Below are 19,182 nucleotides of genomic sequence, written 5' to 3'. Positions count from 1 at the left end.
AAAAAAATCAATTATGGTTTTAGAATTACTGTAAAGAAACAAGAAGAGTAAGTGTTATTTTTGAAAACATCCTAATAAGTAATTTGTTTCATTAATTACCTTTTGTAACTCTTCCATTTGTGCAATTATCTAGAATATGTCATTATTAATAAATTAAATAATAAACAAACAAACAAAAAAACAAACATTATTTTTTGAATTATCATCAGAATAAACATAAAGGGCTTTTTGACATGTTAAATATGCCACTTTAGCTATTTGCAGTGTTTTTAAGTAACTTTCTTTTAATTCAGCTTGAATTTGTTCTGTATTTTGATTTAATTCTATGTCATCTATATGACTTGATGCAGATATTTCTTGAACAACTTCTGGTTCATAATCCCAAGGTGGAATATCATTGTTTAATCTCACAGCAAGTTTATCATCACTTAGAGTAAAGAAGTCAATGTTATTAAATTGTTCATTCAATGTATTTGTCCATTGTTCTTGAGAAACTCTAAACTGTTCTAACTTAGAAAAGAAATACCAATGATCGATAATAAATTGCTGGACCTCTCCTTGTAAAGTAAAGAAATCTCTTTTATTATATTTATGTTTTAAACTATACACAATCAACCGAGCAATAAATATCCATTGTAGTGGTTGTCTTTCTAATAACATTTGTTGTTTATCACATAATGGACAAAAACATAGCTTTAATGAAGTAGGTTGTTGTTTCATTGGGTCACTATCACCCGTTCTCCCTGATGCTGAAAACCCATTATAATAAGGAGGTGGTTGAATTGGATTCATGATTTTTAAGATTTAAGAATTCCTTTCATTTTTTTTTACTTCAATAAAAAAGAAAAAAATTGTTTTTTTGTTTTTATCTTTTAGGTTGGATAATTTTATTTTTGATGGAGGGAAAAGCCACAAATCATAAGTTTTGTTCTGCTTTAACATAAATTCAATTCACTGTCAACTGGTCTCTTTGTCATAAACATTGTGAAGGAAATGGTAGCTATAATCATTGGGAATGAAGGAAGAATACCATAATATGATGGACCTATGAAAATAGAAACTGGGGTTGATGTTTGGTCAACAAAAGGGGTAAAAGTAGATTGTAAAGAAATCCAGGAAGAATGAAGGAATGATAGGACAAGTAAAGAATTTGTTTTTAGAGCAAAGAAACACAAAAACACTCCAAGGAAAAAATGAATCAAACAAACCATTAAAATACCGGTATAAGGGGATCCTGGGTAATTTTCATGTGGATAATAATCACCAAGAATGACAAGAACAATACTATAGATTGTAAATATAAAAGAAGAAATAAATGCAGAGAAAAGAGGGTGAAGAGATTGAAGAAGTTCATTAAACAAAAAACGTCTAAAAACGTATTCTTGAGAAAGTGCTATTCCAAATGATGTTATTGATGAAACTAAAATTTGGATAATAATTGAAATATATACAGTAAATCGTATCCAACTTTCTGATAATGAAATATTATTTAACTCATTAATTTTTTGTTGATGTATTACTTCATTCATTACATTTAATGAACACATTGATGGATTAATGCAAAAGAAGATAAACGATCCAAATACCATTAGCATTGGCATAAGTACAAGAGAAATAACATACCACCATTTTTTAATTTGTGGTTCCTCTATTTTAAGAGTTGAAATTGGTTTATGAAACACTTTTTCTGAAATAATTCCAGAAATGAATAATAAGAATGCGGGAATAACTAGAGTAAGAGTTTTAGTCATAGAATAACTATAGGAGTATATTTTTCCAGATGGTAACAATGTTAGTTGTAATCCATAAACAACAACGAGAGAAACGATAATATAAACACAGATAAATAAATAATGTATTTTAATTGGGAATTTAATTAAATTCTTTAATAAATACATTAAATTAAAAATTTAAGTTCATCTTTTGGTAATTTCTGAGAAAAATAAATATAATAATTGAACAAAATGAGATTTATGAAATAAAGATAAAATTCGAATAAACTTATTTATTTAAGTATTATTTTTTTATTATAAATTTATAAAATTAATTTAAACAATTTGAATAGATTCTTGAGAACTTAAAATATATAACGACCCTAATGGCTGAAGAACCTACTTGTAACACTAAGGAAGAACTTATCAATGAAGCTAAAGAGATGAAAGAATGGTTTGAAAATGAATTAAAAATTCAATGGAATCCAATTACTTATAATAACCCTGATGTTAAATTATATGATTTACCAATGAGAGGATATAGTCATAGAACTCGTTGTAGAGTTCATTGTAATTGTACTTTTGAACAGATGCTTAAATTTAATCAAGAAACTAATATTGATGAATTAAAGAAGTATGATAAATCTCTTTTGAATTACGAAATTTTTGATCAAGTAGAGGGTACTAATATTCTTGTAACACATACTGCTTTTTCAGTTACTTGGCCTGTTACTGCAAGACAATTTGTTTCTCTTCATGATAATTATCCAACTGAGAATGGACATATTTTTATTCAAACATCAATCAAGAATGACAAAGTTAAAACTAATAAAAAGTACGTCACTGCTTATAAGAAATCTGCACTTTTAATTGAAAAAGACCCAGAGGATCCTAAAAGATGTTATATTGAAAGAATTATTGAAATGGATCCTCGAGGAAGTATTCCTACTTTTGTAGTCGCTTCGAATAAAACAAATGATGCTGAAAGAATGTGGGAAATGAAACTTTTTGTTGAAGAAAAAGTAAAGAAAGGTGAGTTATAATTTTTTTTTATTTAGTATTCTGTTTTTACTTTTATTTATTAAATATGGTTGTGTTTATAATTTATTATTTATAAATGAATATTAATTTCATTTATTAAGATTTTGCAACAATCTTTTTTAAATAATTAGATTCTTTGGAAAGATATTTTTTTAAAATGAAAGATTTAAAAAAAAAATAATTATAACTTCTTGATCTGAATTTAAAAAAGATTTTAAAAGTAGTGCTATAGAAAAATAATTGCATTATATATTTCAAGATATTAATATATGAGAATATTAAAAATAATAAAGTTGTAACATAAATTTATTAAAAAAAAAAAAGAATTTAAGAAGATAATAAGAAAATAAAAATATTTTAATATTTTTTTAAAAAAGAAATTTTTGTTTTATTAAAAAAAAAATAATTTGAAAAATGAAAGAAATAAAAACTAATTGATTTATTCTACGCTATCTGCATCTCTCATTTGGGCTACCCAACAATCAGAACGATTTAAATCCCACCATCCATAAGTAATATTTTTAGAAATAGTTTGACTCCACTCTTTACATTTCTCTATACTATCAAATGATAACAAACAACTAACATCATCAATTTTAATATTTAATACATTAGATGAAAGCATTACTTCTGTTTTATCATTAATACAAATTAATGCTTCAATTTTAACTTTTTTTGTTGCTTTATTTGCTGCAAGAAGTGGTTTATTCTCTTGAACAGCTTGTTCTTTAGCAAATACTAATTCATCACTAAATAAGAAAGCGTAACAATGTTTCTTTTTATAAGTAACCATAGCTTCAGAATACATGTATCTATTATTGACAAAAATATTTTCATCTCCAAGTAATTGTGAAACATATTTTAATTCATCTCTTTTCTTTCCTAATTCATTAACAAGATTAGAGAAATAATTAAAATGAGTGAATGCTGTTTTAAGAAATGGTTGATCTGGATGTCGAGGTCCTGTATTTTTAATAATTTCTTTTAATAGTAATGGGTATCTCATGAGACGTTGTACTGGTTGAATGAGTAAATCTTCAAAAGATGGACGAGTATTTTTTTTAATGAAAATATTTTGTTGACAATCATCAATAAATTGTTTTCCTTCTTCAGTTTGTTTAATTTTATCAAAAATAGCTTTAGCATAATTATAGTCAGTAGTATATGGTAATAAATAACGAGCTAATACTACCCATTGATCTGCATATTTACCAAAAGTAAAATCACATTTCATATTTTGTGGGGTTAATACTTTATTCATTTCATTTACCATTTGTTGTGAACAATCAATACATTCATTTAATGTAGAAAATAGTGTATTATATTCTTTATTACCAAATCCATCAATCGTTTTATCAATAATAAGTTGTTGCATAGGATCTTTAAAGTATTCTTTTAATAGTTTCATATTCTCACATAAATTAAATTCTGTTGTTTTCCATTCTTCAATTACCATTTGTCTTGTTTTCATTTTTTTAAAAACAAACATAGAACGTACTAACCATGACTCAATACCTAACTGCACAATAATAAATTTTTTAAGATCATCACCAATAAATGTTGTAATTTTAGATGCTTTCTTTGGAATAGATCCAGCCAAATTACTTTTTCTACGTTCAAATCCTTCATCAAAATGTCTTCCACCACCTAATATAATTTTTGTTTCTGAAATATTTTCTTTTGATGGGCAAAAGACTTGATCAATATCTATTAATTGTTTTGGATTCATTTCTTTCTGAGACATTTCAGAAAGGTAAGCATGAACCAAATCTAAATTATCATAAAATCTTCCAAGTCCTTCTAATACTTGAATATTAGATAACATTGCTTCTCCATAATAAAAAGATAATGTTCCAAATGCATTTTCTAATAAATTTTTCCAACTTCTATCAATATCCATTATCATAATTAAATTTAATGTTTTTGTATTTAACATAGCAAGAAAATATGCAATAATTTCTTCACAGGTTTCTTCATTTAATCCAAGTAATTTTACTGAACTATTAATCCCAACTCCAAATTGAAGAAGAATTGAAATGGTTCGAGCCATTTTTTTTACTGTTAATTTCTTTTCACAAAAAACACTTCCTCTTAAATATCTTAAATAAGTTCGAAATTCTTTTTCTTCAGTTCTCCCTCCTCTTAATGAAATGACTTTTCCATTATTAATATCTGTCTCATTATATTTAACTATCGTTTGCATTATTGTAGTTCGTGCTCTATCATTATACAAATATTCCTTTGGTACTTCTATTATGTGATTATTGATAGAAAATAAAGCATATTCAATATCATTTGAAGTAGATTCTGTAACCCATCGCTTTGCAAAGGTGTTAATCATAAAATCTATAAAATCTCTTTTTAAAAGTTCTTCTTTTTTCTTTTCAATCTATTTTATTTCCCTTATTTTTTCTTTTCCTTTTTTTTTCATAGAGAGAAAGAAATAAATTAAATTAGTATAATAAATTAGTTAATAATTATAATATAATCTATTTGAAGAAAATCATTTGTTTATATTTCATAAAATAACCAGTATATGTTACATGAATAAACCTTGATGGTTATTGATTATTAAAGCACATTTAATTTAAAACCACTGACATCCAATTCATTGGTTATCTTGTTGTATAATGTGGGAATCTAGTTTTATGTTGAAAAATATCTATTATTCTTACAGTATTTAAAACTTACTTCTTATTGATAAGAAGAATTGAAGGAAACTCTCTTTCACAAAACAAACAAATTAAATGTTCATTGTGTCATATTAAATAAAAAGTTGTAATAAATCACTAACAAATGAAAACAATATAACAACATAATTTGCAGTTAGTGTAATTAAAATGTATAATTTTAGTTAAATCAAAAGAAAGTGACTTAAAAAGTATCAGAATTAATTCTCTTTATTGAATATCAAAAAAAAGAGTTTTTATATCAAAAGAATATACAAGAAGAATTTTATACTACTAAAAGTATCTAATGAAATAATTAGAGCTCTTTCAATTAACTAACTATTTTATAAGCATCAGATTATTATTAATGAAAATAAATAAGGATTTTCAATAATAATATTGATTCATTAATTTATATATAAATTAATATATACCTATATATTAGTTACTCAATAAAGAAAATAAAAAGAAGTTAAACAGAATAAAAAGAAATAATTAATTGAAAATAAAACAGATTTAAATTGATTTGATTCTTCTAATTTGTTGTTTAATTTTTTCATTCTGTAATTCCATTTGTCTAATTTTTGCTTTTAATTCAACATTAATTTTTGTCATAGTATTAATTTTGTCTTCATTCCATTGTTTAATATTATCTATTGATGCAGCAACATTAGTTGGTGCTACATCTACTAGTTGATTTCCTTTTACAAGACTAAAAATGTCATAGAAGTCATCTGAATAACAATTACTAAGAACATTCATATTTTCTTTAAGAATAGTAATAAGATGACATAATGATTCTTCTTGTTTTCGTTGATCAACCATACCAACGTCCATTCCATCTGGAAAATTAATAATATAATCATATACAATATCAATTGTATTTTTAAATGGTGTCATTGGATCATTTTGATTACGTTGTGATTTTTCTGGTTGTTTTAACCATTCTGAAGTAGCTTTTTGAAGTATTTTTAAAAGTGAAGGATAAGATATTAATGGAAGGAATAAATAACGAAGAAAGAATAATGTTGTAAATACTTGTCTTTTCTTTTGATTGTCTAATGAAGGTGAGACATAACAACACAATTCTCTAATAATTCTTTTATGATGAGAACAAATAGAATGTAAATTATTAACAAGATAATTTGTAAATGATTTAACCCATTTTGTTATTTGATATTGTTCGTTTATTGAGGGTTGATCAGTTTCTTGAATAATCATATCAATCATATCAATTAGATAATGATTACAATAAGTAATAACATAAGTATTATACAATCGAATAAAAGAAGTATTTCCTCTAAAAAGAGGAATTCCTTGTTTTGATTTATTAATTTCTTTTTCTCCAAGTTTAGTAAATAATAATGTAACTTTACCACGAGATGAGTAAAATAATAATAATGAATTAATTGCTGATAGGGACACAGTTTGTTTTAATAACTAAATACATTATTATTTCAATTTATAAATTTATTTAATTAATAATTAATAATTAACAAACAGAATCACAATAACAATATAGAAGAGATGGTGTATCACAAAATAATAAAGATCTTAGTGCTTGTTCTGGTGATTTCTTTTGAATAGGTGAAAACATTGATTTATTGTCAGTAAAACGAGGTGATAATAATGCTCTTGAACGAAGTGTTGATTGTTGACATTCTTTAAATGGAGTATCATGTAATTCATTACAAGCACTAGTTGATAATTTAAGTTTTGGATAAATACGTGGTGAAATGACCCTTGTTCTTACAGCCATTATTTATTAAGTTCCTTTCTTTCTCTTTTTATAATGAGAAAATATTCTAAAGAAGAGTATTTTATATGATGACAATTACTAGCGATTTTCATTTATTTCCTTGATTTACTTCTTTTATAAATTAGAAATTTTGATTATGATTGGAGTTAATTATTAACTCCTTTATTTCTATTTTAATTTCTTTAAAACGTTATTTGTTTGTATTTTTTAAATGTCGAAAAAAGTGACTTATGGATTAAAACAGATTTTATTATCTGGTTCAAAATTGAGACGTTGGAAATTACTAAAAATTTTGATACTTTCAAAAACCCAATTCTAATTTTATATATTTTTCACTACTTTTTAATGATTCGTCATTCCCATTATTTATACTGTTTTTCTTTACTGAAATATTACCTTCTTTATTAATTATTTTCCTTCACTGATAACCATTTTCTTACGAATTATATTCTTCATTATTCTCATTAGAAATCGTTTCATAATTATTAAAAATTATTTCAAAAAACTATAATTTTTAATAAATTCCTTTTTAGTTTAACTTATTATAATAAAATCATTGTAACTTAAACTAAAAAGATAAAATAATGTCAACAACAATTTATATTGAATTATTTTTACTTATCTATTTTTAATCAAAACTTTTTTCTAAAAATATTCAATAAATTTTGTAAATCCCCTAAAAATATATTTTTTCTTTTTAAAAATCATAATTTCATTTTTTTAATTACGAAAATATCATTAAAAGTCTTTCAAAATACCATTTTGATTTTAATTTATTTTAACATTTCAATCATTAGTTTCCTTCATTCCTCATGAATAAAAATCGCATTTGAATACTTGGTTTGTTCATCCTTATTGATTATATCCTTTATTTCTTTAAATGAACCTCTTTGTATAGTTCTTTAATTAAAATGTATAATTTTAAAGAGCACAAATGTTATTCTTTGTTTTACATAAATAATGATTTATTGTAATAAATCAGTTCATTGATACATTTTATTTAACAATATCTTGTATTATCTTTTTTTATTTATTTCTCTATATGTTATGAATAAATTAATTGTTTCAATCCTTTAAATTTTGCTTTGTTTTTTCTTTATTTATTTAGGTATTTATTTTCCTTTAATTCTATTATATTTAATGTTTGTAAATGATAACTGTTGTTTGATTTTATATTGAATCATTATCTTTTATGTTGTCTTTTATTTTTAGTGTGTTTACAAATTATCTTATCATTAAATACACAAACTTCTTATTGTCATTGTTGAAAAAAAGGCTTGTGGGTGTGTGTTGTATCACATCATTTATATTTCATTTAAATTAAATCTAATAACCATCTTATGCTAAATAAATGATATTAAATATTTATTTATTAATACTGTTTACTTGCACTATATCACTTATTGCTCTTTTTCACTCTCTCTTTTAACTTAGTCCTTTCTACATTAAAGAACGTTTTTCAAAAATTATTGAAAACAAATTGTAAACCTAAAAAATTTATTAATTGAACTTGACATCTAAGTAAAGATCACCCCTTTTTCCCGTTGTTCCAATTGGCATACCATACCCTTCGCATACCCCTTGAATACCTTCTTGCCCTATTATCCTAACAGGAATAGTATTTCCATCAAACAATTTAATAGGGCAATCGACCGTTTGGTTTCTATACTTTTGTGGAATAACAATAGTTTGGATAATATCATTTCCTTTTCTTATGAGACCTTCTGTTTGTTCTGTTTGAGCAATAACGATTAAATCTCTTATTCTCCCATCGATTGGTGTTCCACAGCAATCAAATTTATATCTAACACCTTCTGGTTGTCCAGCCTGGATTGGAATAACAATTCTGTTATTATTCACTTCTATTACCTCTTCTTTTCCATTAAAATAATCTGAAATTGGAAAATCACAAAATACAATCTCTGGCTCAATTGGTGTTTTCAGGTAATCTATCTCTTGCTTTAATTCTTCAATTTCATCATCTTTTACTTGAATAGTATTGTCTTTTTCTTGGATAGTCTTTTTTTTATTTTCAACTTCTTCTTCTTTCTTTTTAATTTCACAACCTCTCTTTTCAATTTCATTATCTTTTACTTGAATAATATTTTCTTTATGTTTGATTTCATCATCTCTCTTTTTAATTTCATAATCTCTCTTTTTAATTTCGACTTCTTTATTTTTAATTTCATTATCTTTTACTTGAATAATATTTTCTTTATTTTTGATTTCATCATCTCTCTTTTTAATTTCGACTTCTTTATTTTTAACTTCTTCTTCTTTCTTTTCAATTTCATTATCTTTTACTTGAATAATATTTTCTTTATGTTTGATTTCATCATCTCTCTTTTTAATTTCATCATCTCTCTTTTTAATTTCATTATCTCTCTTTTTAATTTCATTATCTTTTTCTTGAATAATACTTTCTTTCTTTTTAATTTCTTCTTCTTTATTTTTAATTTCTTCTTCTTTTACTTGAATAATATTTTCTTTATTTTCAACTTCTTCTTCTTTCTTTTTGATTTCATCTTCTTTATTTTTAATTTCTTCATCTTTCTTTTTGATTTCATCTTCTTTATTTTTGATTTCTTCATCTTTTTCTTGAATAGTACTTTCTTTCTTTTTAATTTCGACTTCTTTATTTTTAATTTCTTCTTCTTTCTTTTTAATTTCTTCATCTCTCTTTTTAATTTCTTCTTCTTTCTTTTCAATTTCTTTATCTTTTTCTTGAATAATACTTTCTTTATTTTCAACTTCTTCTTCTTTCTTTTTAACTTCTTCTTCTTTCTTTTTAATTTCATTGTCTTTCTTTTTAATTTCATCCATAAGACCAGCGATTTCCTTTACACTTGTTGCGATCCTTTTATTAAATTCAATTACGTCCAATTTCAATTTAGACATTTCTTTGATTTCTTGCTCCTCTTTTTGTTTATCTTTTTCAGCACCATCTCTACTTTCTTGGTTATTGCATTTATTGGGGTCTTCAGTGACTTTTTTAGTTTTATCATCTCCTTTATCATTTGAGTCTCCATGAGTTGATTCTTCTTTATTGTCACACCCACTGACCACATCCTCTCTTTGATTGTTAGTTTCGTTCTCTTTCTTTTCTTCGTTTTCTTTTGTTGGACCTACATTTTCTAGTGTAGCACAGTCCTTGTGTTCTTTACTTTGACTTTCTTCATGTTTATCTTCTTTGTCATCTTTTTCTTCTTGTCTAATGTCTTTTTGTCCTTCTTCGTCTTGGTTGCCTTCTTCTTGTTTGACACCTTCATTGTTACCTTCTTCTTGTTGTTTATTTTCTTGTGTAACTTCTTCTTTGTCTTTTTGTTTAACTTCTTGTTGTTCAGTGCCTTGTTTGTCTTGTTTATTTTCTTCTTGTTTTTCTTCTTCTATAATTTCTTCTTTTATAACTTCTTCTATAACGTCTTGTTGGGGGATGTTATCTTCTGTATTTGTAAACAGTTCAGGTTTATTGTTGCCAACTTCTTTTATTTCATCTTTTTGAACTATTTTCTGATCTGCGTTGTTAGGTTTATTGTCAATGCTTCCAATCCCTCTAATTTGTAGTGGAAGGTCAATGATGTCTTCACCAAGCTGCAGTGTCACTGTGGTGATCTTACTTTGATCTAAAGCATATAGTAATCTTGCTAGTTGGTCACAACCTCTTCTTAACTCTTCTCCTTTGGCAGTCTTGATACTTTCGTAAATTGAGATAATGTTAGGACCAACATTATTAACAAGTATAATGTTTTGTATCATTTGGTAAAGCTCTTGCATTTTTTGTTTAATTGCCTCATCAGATTGACACCCTGTTAAGAAGCTTTCTTCTTTCTTCACAAAGTTAACACCTTCACTGATTGGTAGTGTTATACAAGACAATAAAACATTGTTAATGAAGTCTAAAGTATTAACCATTTCAGTTGGTGACTCTACATTTGGTGTGGGTATATTATATCGAAACAATAATGAGATGCATTGGTTAACTCTTTCCACATATTGATTAAATTGTTCTATATTAGCCTCTTCTGTTTCTTTTTTGGATTGGTTAAATAAAGAAGCAATTTTGCATAAAGCATTTAAAGATTCTTTTAGTATATGAAAAGTGTTTGTGTTTTGCATTTTGTATGAATTAATTAATATTAGATCTTTTTCAATGACAAAATAAATGATGTTTATTATTTTTTTTTATTTCTTAAAGTCATAAATATCACAAATATTATGAGTTGGAATTTCAAATAAGATTAAAATTATTAAATTGTTATGAAATTTGTAGATTTGCTCATTAATAGAACACTTTTAGTTGTGGAGTTTAAGAAAGAGTCAAGTTTATTAAAGTATAAGTAATAAGAAATGTCTTAATACTGAATATCAAAAGAAGAAAACTAAATAAATGAATAAAATAATCTAAGATGCGAATTACTGTAAAGAAATAACACTAAAAGCACGTTGTTGAAACGTTAAGAAATCAAATATTCAAATGTACGTAGAATGAAATAACTAACAATGAGTCATTGACTATCTTTATATGAATAATTTTAGGTTATAACTCTAATTTTTGTTTTCATTTATTATCTATTTTATGTTGTTTTGAGAATGGTTTACACCTATTACAATGAATTAAATTCTCATTAATTATTTTATTTTATTGTTGTTATTTTGTTTTATTCAATAGACAAATAATACAAACAAGTATATAACTGATTTAATTTAATGACAAGAATTGGCTGTACCTAAGAAATTCAATTTATTCATTTCACTAAACTAGCTAATTAACGTCAGAAATCAATTCAATATCCCTTTTAGTATTTATGTAATAGAAAATGAACAATAAACTAAAAGAATAAACACAAACAAATCATTAGATAATATCTACATAAAAAAAAGAATTAATTAAAAAATGAATTTTACTCATTAATCAAAAGAACCACCAGAATTAATACCCTCTACAAAAAATTTATTGACAAATCGAGTAATGAAAAGTTTGTTATTATGTAATAAGTGCACATAAAAAGACATACCAATGAAAAAAAATTATTATTAAAAATTTATAGTATTAAAAGTACGTGGTTCCAATGAGAAGTTATATAGCATATATATAAGTAATGAATTAAAGAATAAACAGTAGTTGTTTCAAATACAAAGTAGATGAAATACCTTTTAAATTGAAGAGATAAGTGATGATAAAATGGCAAAAAGATAATATTTTGTTATGTATAACTATTTTAATAATAGAACTAAAAATAACAAGAATAAATTCTAAAGTATTCTAATTTATTCTAAGAAATAGTTATAGAACTATCAAATCATCATTTAGTTATTGTCTTATTGAAAATGACACAGTTAGAAATGGTTTATTTAATGAGTGTAGCTAAATACCTTAGAAGCTATGAAGAGTTAGTTAAATTTTCAATGATAAATAAGAAAACAAATGAAGGATTACAGTCATTTAAAGAGAATTTATATTTAGATAAAGACAATGTAATAAAAGAATTAAAGATATTTGGTGGAATGACTAATTATCAAGGAACAAATATTATTTCTTCATTAAAAACAAATTATGAATATTATGATATTGATGGAAATATTCAAGGAATTCCTATAAACAAGATTCGTAATTGGAAAACAGATAGTCTTTGTAGTAATATCAGTGAAATGAAATCATTAAAAAAGCTTAATATCACTATTGGTGGTGATATGCAAGGATGGATTTGTGCAAAAGAAATGAATTGGAAAGGGTTGAGAGATATAGAGACATTAAGATTTGTTAGAATTACTCTTGAAGAAGAGCCTTCTACACCACTTGAAGAAGATGAAATTAAACAAGTTTATGAAGAGTTTATTTCAATTCTTAAAGAAATTGGAAATCGACCAGAAATTATAGTTGAAGGAGTTGCATTAGAATATGTCCAATCAATACTATCACTTGGAAATAATATTAAAGTTATCAAAAAAGTAAGGAGTATTGATGGAATTGAGGAATTAAATAAAAACAAACGATTTATTGCAATTATTGATGAGATAGAAGGAGAAGTTCTTCCATTAATTGAGAGTGGAATACTTACTAAATATGGAATTACCAAAGCAACATTTACTTGGGAAGATGAACATGGAGAAGGAAAACATCCTACAATAGATTTAAAACAATTTGAGTGCTTAAAAAGTATTCATTATGGACCAATGGATGTTCAATGTGAATGGATTTTACCAACAACAATAACTGAACTCAGTGCACTTAAAGAAAATATTACTAACTTAAGTCAATTACAACAATTAAAAGAATTAACATTCTCATCTATTCCACAATGTTCATTAGAACAATTAACATCATTAGAATTATATGAACCACAAGACTTTAATGGAATTGAAAAGTTAAAATGTCAAGAAATTCATATTTTTTATTATAGAGGACAAGAATTAAATCTTGATAAATCCACTGCAAAGAAAATCATTATTAGAGATTGTTTTTCTAATTCATTACATCTTGGAAATCAGGTAGAACGATTAGAAATTAGTAGTAGTGAATTTAAAACTATTGAATGTCCAGAATCATTAAAAGATTTGGTATTAAATAATCTTGATAATTTAGAAGAAATAAAATTCAACAAGTCTTTAAAAACATTCCAATGTATGAGGTGTATGAAACTTACTAAAATAGAATTACCAATAACTGTTGAATCTATCAAAATGATGAGAAGTGAACAAAAACATATTTTGAATTTAGACTATTTTAAAGAACACAATATAATCAATTGATTAATATATTCTTTTTATCATGTTATTCATTTTGACACAAAACGAAGTTCTTTCAATTTTTTAACTTTTAAAAGAAAGTTGTGTGTGGTGCTGACAAAATAGTAACGTCTCTTATTAGTATCAGTTATTAATAAACAGAGGTCTGTAACCTTGACGTTTAAGAATACTCTCAATTTTATTATTCAGCTCAATTTTTTATTTAAATTTTCTTATTTTTTATCTTGTTTTTTTTTGAATTTGTACCCTTTTTGTCATTACAACAATTAATAAAAACTTTTTCATTGAGAGTTTTGGATTAATAAACAATTTTTTTTTTGACACTTTCATTCTTTTTTCAACTCTTTTAAATAAAAAGATAATAACTTATGAATTGGCTAAGATAAAGTAACAATGACAATGTGTTTAACACGAGTACTGATGGTAATTAAAGAAATCAGAAAATACCTTGTAATAAAACAGATAACTTTTTATTAGACAGAATAGACAAGTCATGAAGAAAAATATCTTTTATAAAAGAGAATAATACTCAGTGTTTTAAGAATTAATAAAAATGAAAGAATTAAAACATTAGACCAATAAGAAGACAAATAAAGTATTATATTACTTATTAAGTACTAAATTAATTAAACAAAAATATTATTATGAAAGTTATTGTCTCATTATTTGACTTAACGAAACATTAGTGTTTGATATCAGAAATAATTGTCTTATATGAAGCCTAACATCAAACAATAAAAGAAGTAATTTTTTACTTCTTATTTTGTTTAACTGTTTTATTGATTTATTTTTCAAGTATATAAGTTATTTCTGTTCAGTTAAAATTATGTTATATACTATATATCATAAATTAAATGTAGTGTTGTTATTCTATTTGAATAAAAAAGAATTTAAGATAAAACTGTAGAATTTCAATAAAAGTTGTATTAATTGAAATTATGAGTATATATTTTAGTATAGATACAATAACCGTATAATACTTTCTATTTATTCTATTGCTTCTAGATGTGTATTCATTATGGAAGTTAAAAAATATTCATAAAACACTTATTATTATAAATTGAGTAATATAAACTTCAATTCATTTAGAAAAATAATATTATAGTTTGTTTTTGTTTTAGGAATACTTTCTTCAATACGCTAATTGAATTGTACTTGAGTTTTCTTTGTTATAGACAATATGAATTATTATAAAATTACCCAAGAAAATGTTCCAAGTTAAAAACAATAACAATAAATAAATCTAATGTCAATACCAAAGAGAATTTATTTGTTTTAGTGTTATAATATTACACTTATGGAAAAGGACTTAAAAACTATTTATCAAATTAATCTAAATAAAGAAATGGAGTTATGGTTTATACAAAAAAATCTTACATCAAACTTTCTTCCTTTTAATCTTGTTCTGGTTTGTTTTTTAACCCTGGTTTGCTTTTCAATGAACTTCAAAAATCTAAATGTGATTTAATAACCAAAAAAATACAGATGAGTGCATTATTACAACTACATCAAGTGTTAATTTTTTTTGAGCAGGAAATATTTATCTTTTCATGTTTGTTTTTCGGATATTTAGTTCTATATTATATTAGAATAGTAAAAATAACTAATGTTTTATGATATTATTTACTATTCTATTTATAGTAGACACTAAAATAGAATGATTTAGTAGAATGTTCATATCTAACTATTGTAACGAAAGAAGTCTTATACAAAAATTCAAATCTTACAATGTCATATTCTTTCTATTTCATTAATGTTATTAATTGATATCTTATTGTTGATTCACTATGTTATTGCTGAAAAATATGATTGTATTCCACTTGGTTCAAGCTCTGATAGTGGATTTTTATCTCAGACTGGAAAAACATCAAGAGATTGTGAGGACTTATCAAAGACAAATGATTATTCATATTACCTTAATCACAGTTATACTTTTTTAGGACCTGACATAGTTTGTAAAAAATTAACTTTTGATGGTAGTAATAGTAATTTGGAGATACAAAGTACAATGGACGCTTGGTTAAATGTGTCTGTAGTAGAGTTTTTAGAAAACTCTCAAGTTAAATTTGATGGTAAATTACATTCAAACAACGAATTTGTTTTTGGAACCAATTCAAAGGTGACGTGGTCTGGTTGTCTTTCACTTAACTATCAAGTAATTTTTAAAACTGTTCCAGAACTAAATCATCTTCAGTTGATTGTTTGGAACTCAGACTTCATTTTCCTTTCTAAAGGAGCGCTGCTTGAAACACAAACATTCAGAATCAAGAATCCTAGTGGTAATAATAAATGTTTTGATATAATGTCATTTAATAATCCTAATTCATTAAGCCCAAGTCAGGTTAGTGATAAGCACTATTTACTAGGAGATTTTAAAGATGGACTTAATATGCCAGAGGGTAAGGCATATTTATTATCAAACAATAAATTAATAAGATTTTGTCCAACTGGAACTGAATTAGATAGAACTGTTGTTTGTACAATTAATGGTTTTCAATACACTCAACCATCTTACAGTGATCCACCATTTGATTATCCACATTGTCCATGTGATGAGTCTAATGGTAAAACTAAATGTATTCTCAATTTTCAATCAAATATTGATTCAATTAACTTTAACATGGTAGGGATTGAACATACAACCATTCATGTTGAACATGATATTACATTATTTAACCTTGCTTTTGCAGAGCAAATTAATGTTAATGATGATGTTAAATTAGTAATAGCATCTGTTTCATTAATCGAAAAGTATAGTCAAAAGATACAACTTAATAACTTTGAAATTACAAATAACAGAGAAAAGGGTGTTAGGGCACAATTCAAATACAATTCAACAACAAATACATTGGAAATAAATGGAAATAATGAACTAAAACATTCATTAAATCAATCAAATAAACCATTAACTTTAATTATAAATGGTACTCTCACATGTAATTCTTTTGTTAATAATTCTGTTTATTATTTCACTAATTCTTCTTCATCAACACCATTAATAAATATTAATAATAATGGTAATAATAATATAATGATATTTGATGAAACAGTAAGATTAAATGGTCAATTATCAAATTGTATTGTTTTAACTGGTAAATCAAATGAAAAATTTAAATGTATTCAATGTAAAAAAGGATATTATTTAAATTCAAATAAAGAATGTCAAATTGGTTCACATTGTAATAAAACAAATGAACAAAATCATTGTATTGAATGTGAACATGGATATTATCTTAATTTAAATACAAAAACATGTGAAGTACTCAAAAATGGATGTAAAATTGGAAATGAAACATATTGTTATCAATGTAAAGAAGGATTTATTAAAGAAAATGGAGAATGTAAAGAAAAAGATAATAAATGTAATAAATCAGAAAGAAATTATTGTTTAAAATGTTCAAATGGATATAAAATAGAAAATAATCAATGTAATGGAGATAAAGAAGATCAATGTTATTATGAAGGAAATAAATGTGTATCATGTTCAAATGGATATACATTAAACAATAAAAAATGTTCAAATAAAGAAAAGAATCAAAATGGAAAGAATGAAGAAATATATTGTGAAAATGGAAAATACATTAATAATAATAAATGTATAGAATGTTCAAAATCAGAAATATGTCAAACAAATGATATTGAAATAAAATGTAAATATGAAGAATATTTAGATAATAATAAATGTATAAATAAAACATGTGAAGAAGATATGATAAAAGATCAAAATGGAAAATGTAATAATAATATTTCATATTGTTTAAATAAATCATATGTTAATGGAAAATGTGTTGAATGTTTAAATGGATTATTACTTAATTTTAAAGGAGAATGTATTAATACAAAAATAGAATATTGTGAAGAAGAAAATACATATGGATGTAAAAGATGTAAAGAAGGATATTATTTAACAAAAGATAAGAAATGTTTAAAATGTGATGATAAATGTGAAACATGTTATGGAATATCTACATATTGTATGAGTTGTTCTAATGATAAATATTTAAGAAATGATAAAACATGTCAATCAAATGAAGAATTAAATGGAACATGTTTACAAATATTAGCAGATGGAAGTGGATGTGGAATATGTAAGAATGGATATTATAGAAATGGGAAAGGATGTTCAAAATGTGAAAAAGAATGTTTAACATGTAATCAAAAAGATAAATGTATAATATGTGGAGAAGGATATTTTATGAGTTCAACAGGAATATGTAAATTAACAACAACAATTAAAGGATGTAAAGGAGAAATAGATAAAGAATATGGATGTAGAGAATGTTTAACAGGATATTATTTAATAAATAAAGAATGTTCAAAATGTGGAAAACAATGTATAACATGTTTAAATGAGAAAGAATGTAATAAATGTGAAGAAGAATATATAATAATAAATAAAGAATGTATTCATTATTCAAATATTAATAAATGTAAAGAAACAAAAAATAATAAATGTTCAAAATGTTCATTTTGGTATGGAATCAATGAAGAAGGAACAAAATGTAATAAAGAAATCGTATGGTGGATGATAATGATAATTATCATCATTATACTTATTATCATCATTATAATAATTATAATTATAATAATAATGATTAATTACATTATAAAACGGAAAGAAAAGAAAGAACAAGAGAAAACAACAACAATATTTAAAATTTCACAATCAAATATCAAATTCATATCACTTGGAGATGGAATAATAACAAATAAAAAAGAAATAGAAATAGGAGAAGGAGAAGAAATTGAAGTAAATAAAGAAATCAGAGAATTAATATGTATTGGAAATGAAAATAAAGAAAAAAAGAAAATACAAATAAGTAGTAAAGAAGAAAATGAAAAATATTCAATTAGAACAAACCCAAATATCATTACAATTGAAGGAGGATATGCATGTGAATTTGAAATATTCACTAAAATCAAATGTACTACTAAAATTAAAGAACAAATAATGATAATTAGTAAAACACTTAATAAAACACAAGAAGAAATAATTAAAAGTATTTCAATTAAAGGAGAAACACAAATATCAACACGACTTGATCCCGATGAAATAAAAGAAGAACATAAAATAGGAGAAGGAACATTTGGAATTGTATATATAGGAGAATTTAGAGGGAATCAAGTAGCAATTAAGAAAATGAAACAAATTGATAAAGATGAAAATAAAATGAAAGAATTTGAGAAAGAAGTAATGATGTTAGATAAATTTCGAAGTGAATATATTATTCAATTTTATGGAGCAGTATTTATT

General features: G+C 24.4%; 8 protein-coding genes across 8 annotated transcripts, besides 25 other annotated features; 3 read left to right on the top strand and 5 right to left on the bottom strand.

Moving 5' to 3' along the window:
• Nucleotides 1–54: 54 nt before the first annotated feature.
• Nucleotides 55–792, bottom strand: EDI_334520 (uncharacterized protein; the record flags this gene model as incomplete). Its single annotated transcript, XM_001741693.1, has 2 exons — nucleotides 55–129; nucleotides 187–792. 2 exons carry the CDS (start codon nucleotides 790–792, stop codon nucleotides 55–57), a joined length of 681 nt encoding a protein of 226 aa, XP_001741745.1.
• Nucleotides 160–187: a microsatellite.
• Nucleotides 793–935: 143 nt separating the features above from the next.
• On the bottom strand, nucleotides 936–1,898 carry EDI_334510 (uncharacterized protein; the record flags this gene model as incomplete). The annotated part of the gene is made up of 1 exon (XM_001741692.1): nucleotides 936–1,898. One exon carries the CDS (start codon nucleotides 1,896–1,898, stop codon nucleotides 936–938), a length of 963 nt encoding a protein of 320 aa, XP_001741744.1.
• Nucleotides 1,843–1,914: a sequence feature (AT_rich).
• Nucleotides 1,915–2,001: 87 nt separating this feature from the next.
• Nucleotides 2,002–2,053: a sequence feature (AT_rich).
• A 45-nt stretch (nucleotides 2,054–2,098) lies between these two features.
• EDI_334500 (uncharacterized protein) lies at nucleotides 2,099–2,755 on the top strand (the record flags this gene model as incomplete). The annotated part of the gene is made up of 1 exon (XM_001741691.1): nucleotides 2,099–2,755. One exon carries the CDS (start codon nucleotides 2,099–2,101, stop codon nucleotides 2,753–2,755), a length of 657 nt encoding a protein of 218 aa, XP_001741743.1.
• Nucleotides 2,750–2,940: a sequence feature (AT_rich).
• Nucleotides 2,941–2,997: 57 nt separating this feature from the next.
• Nucleotides 2,998–3,162: a sequence feature (AT_rich).
• A 30-nt stretch (nucleotides 3,163–3,192) lies between these two features.
• On the bottom strand, nucleotides 3,193–5,094 carry EDI_334490 (Rho/RAC guanine nucleotide exchange factor, putative; the record flags this gene model as incomplete). The annotated part of the gene is made up of 1 exon (XM_001741690.1): nucleotides 3,193–5,094. One exon carries the CDS (start codon nucleotides 5,092–5,094, stop codon nucleotides 3,193–3,195), a length of 1,902 nt encoding a protein of 633 aa, XP_001741742.1.
• Nucleotides 5,095–5,121: 27 nt separating this feature from the next.
• Nucleotides 5,122–5,180: a microsatellite.
• A 14-nt stretch (nucleotides 5,181–5,194) lies between these two features.
• Nucleotides 5,195–5,242: a sequence feature (AT_rich).
• Nucleotides 5,243–5,779: 537 nt separating this feature from the next.
• Nucleotides 5,780–5,855: a sequence feature (AT_rich).
• An 18-nt stretch (nucleotides 5,856–5,873) lies between these two features.
• Nucleotides 5,874–5,944: a microsatellite.
• EDI_334480 (uncharacterized protein) lies at nucleotides 5,939–7,181 on the bottom strand (the record flags this gene model as incomplete). The annotated part of the gene is made up of 2 exons (XM_001741689.1): nucleotides 5,939–6,862; nucleotides 6,924–7,181. 2 exons carry the CDS (start codon nucleotides 7,179–7,181, stop codon nucleotides 5,939–5,941), a joined length of 1,182 nt encoding a protein of 393 aa, XP_001741741.1.
• Nucleotides 6,854–6,918: a sequence feature (AT_rich).
• Nucleotides 7,182–7,659: 478 nt separating the features above from the next.
• Nucleotides 7,660–7,908: a sequence feature (AT_rich).
• A 266-nt stretch (nucleotides 7,909–8,174) lies between these two features.
• Nucleotides 8,175–8,326: a microsatellite.
• Nucleotides 8,327–8,525: 199 nt separating this feature from the next.
• Nucleotides 8,526–8,559: a sequence feature (AT_rich).
• Nucleotides 8,560–8,681: 122 nt separating this feature from the next.
• On the bottom strand, nucleotides 8,682–10,955 carry EDI_334470 (uncharacterized protein; the record flags this gene model as incomplete). Its single annotated transcript, XM_001741688.1, has 1 exon — nucleotides 8,682–10,955. One exon carries the CDS (start codon nucleotides 10,953–10,955, stop codon nucleotides 8,682–8,684), a length of 2,274 nt encoding a protein of 757 aa, XP_001741740.1.
• Nucleotides 9,352–9,538: a microsatellite.
• Nucleotides 9,603–9,781: a microsatellite.
• Nucleotides 9,791–9,970: a microsatellite.
• Nucleotides 10,399–10,569: a microsatellite.
• Nucleotides 10,956–11,810: 855 nt separating the features above from the next.
• Nucleotides 11,811–11,844: a microsatellite.
• Nucleotides 11,845–12,201: 357 nt separating this feature from the next.
• Nucleotides 12,202–12,237: a sequence feature (AT_rich).
• A 287-nt stretch (nucleotides 12,238–12,524) lies between these two features.
• Nucleotides 12,525–13,931, top strand: EDI_334460 (uncharacterized protein; the record flags this gene model as incomplete). The annotated part of the gene is made up of 1 exon (XM_001741687.1): nucleotides 12,525–13,931. One exon carries the CDS (start codon nucleotides 12,525–12,527, stop codon nucleotides 13,929–13,931), a length of 1,407 nt encoding a protein of 468 aa, XP_001741739.1.
• Nucleotides 13,932–14,120: 189 nt separating this feature from the next.
• Nucleotides 14,121–14,151: a sequence feature (AT_rich).
• Nucleotides 14,152–14,516: 365 nt separating this feature from the next.
• Nucleotides 14,517–14,574: a sequence feature (AT_rich).
• Nucleotides 14,575–15,681: 1,107 nt separating this feature from the next.
• On the top strand, nucleotides 15,682–19,182 carry EDI_334450 (protein serine/threonine kinase, putative; the record flags this gene model as incomplete). Its single annotated transcript, XM_001741686.1, has 1 exon — nucleotides 15,682–19,182. A coding segment is annotated over one exon (3,501 nt), but the record flags the coding sequence as incomplete, so codon positions are not given.
• Nucleotides 16,930–16,965: a microsatellite.
• Nucleotides 18,308–18,382: a sequence feature (AT_rich).
• Nucleotides 18,454–18,524: a microsatellite.
• Nucleotides 18,627–18,770: a microsatellite.

This window comes from Entamoeba dispar, genomic scaffold (assembly GCF_000209125.1).
Source record: "Entamoeba dispar SAW760 scf_1105229463907 genomic scaffold, whole genome shotgun sequence".
Classification (NCBI taxonomy): domain Eukaryota; phylum Evosea; order Mastigamoebida; family Endamoebidae; genus Entamoeba; species Entamoeba dispar.
Note: the sequence above shows the minus strand (reverse complement) of the source record. Positions and strands in the feature narration are given on the sequence as shown.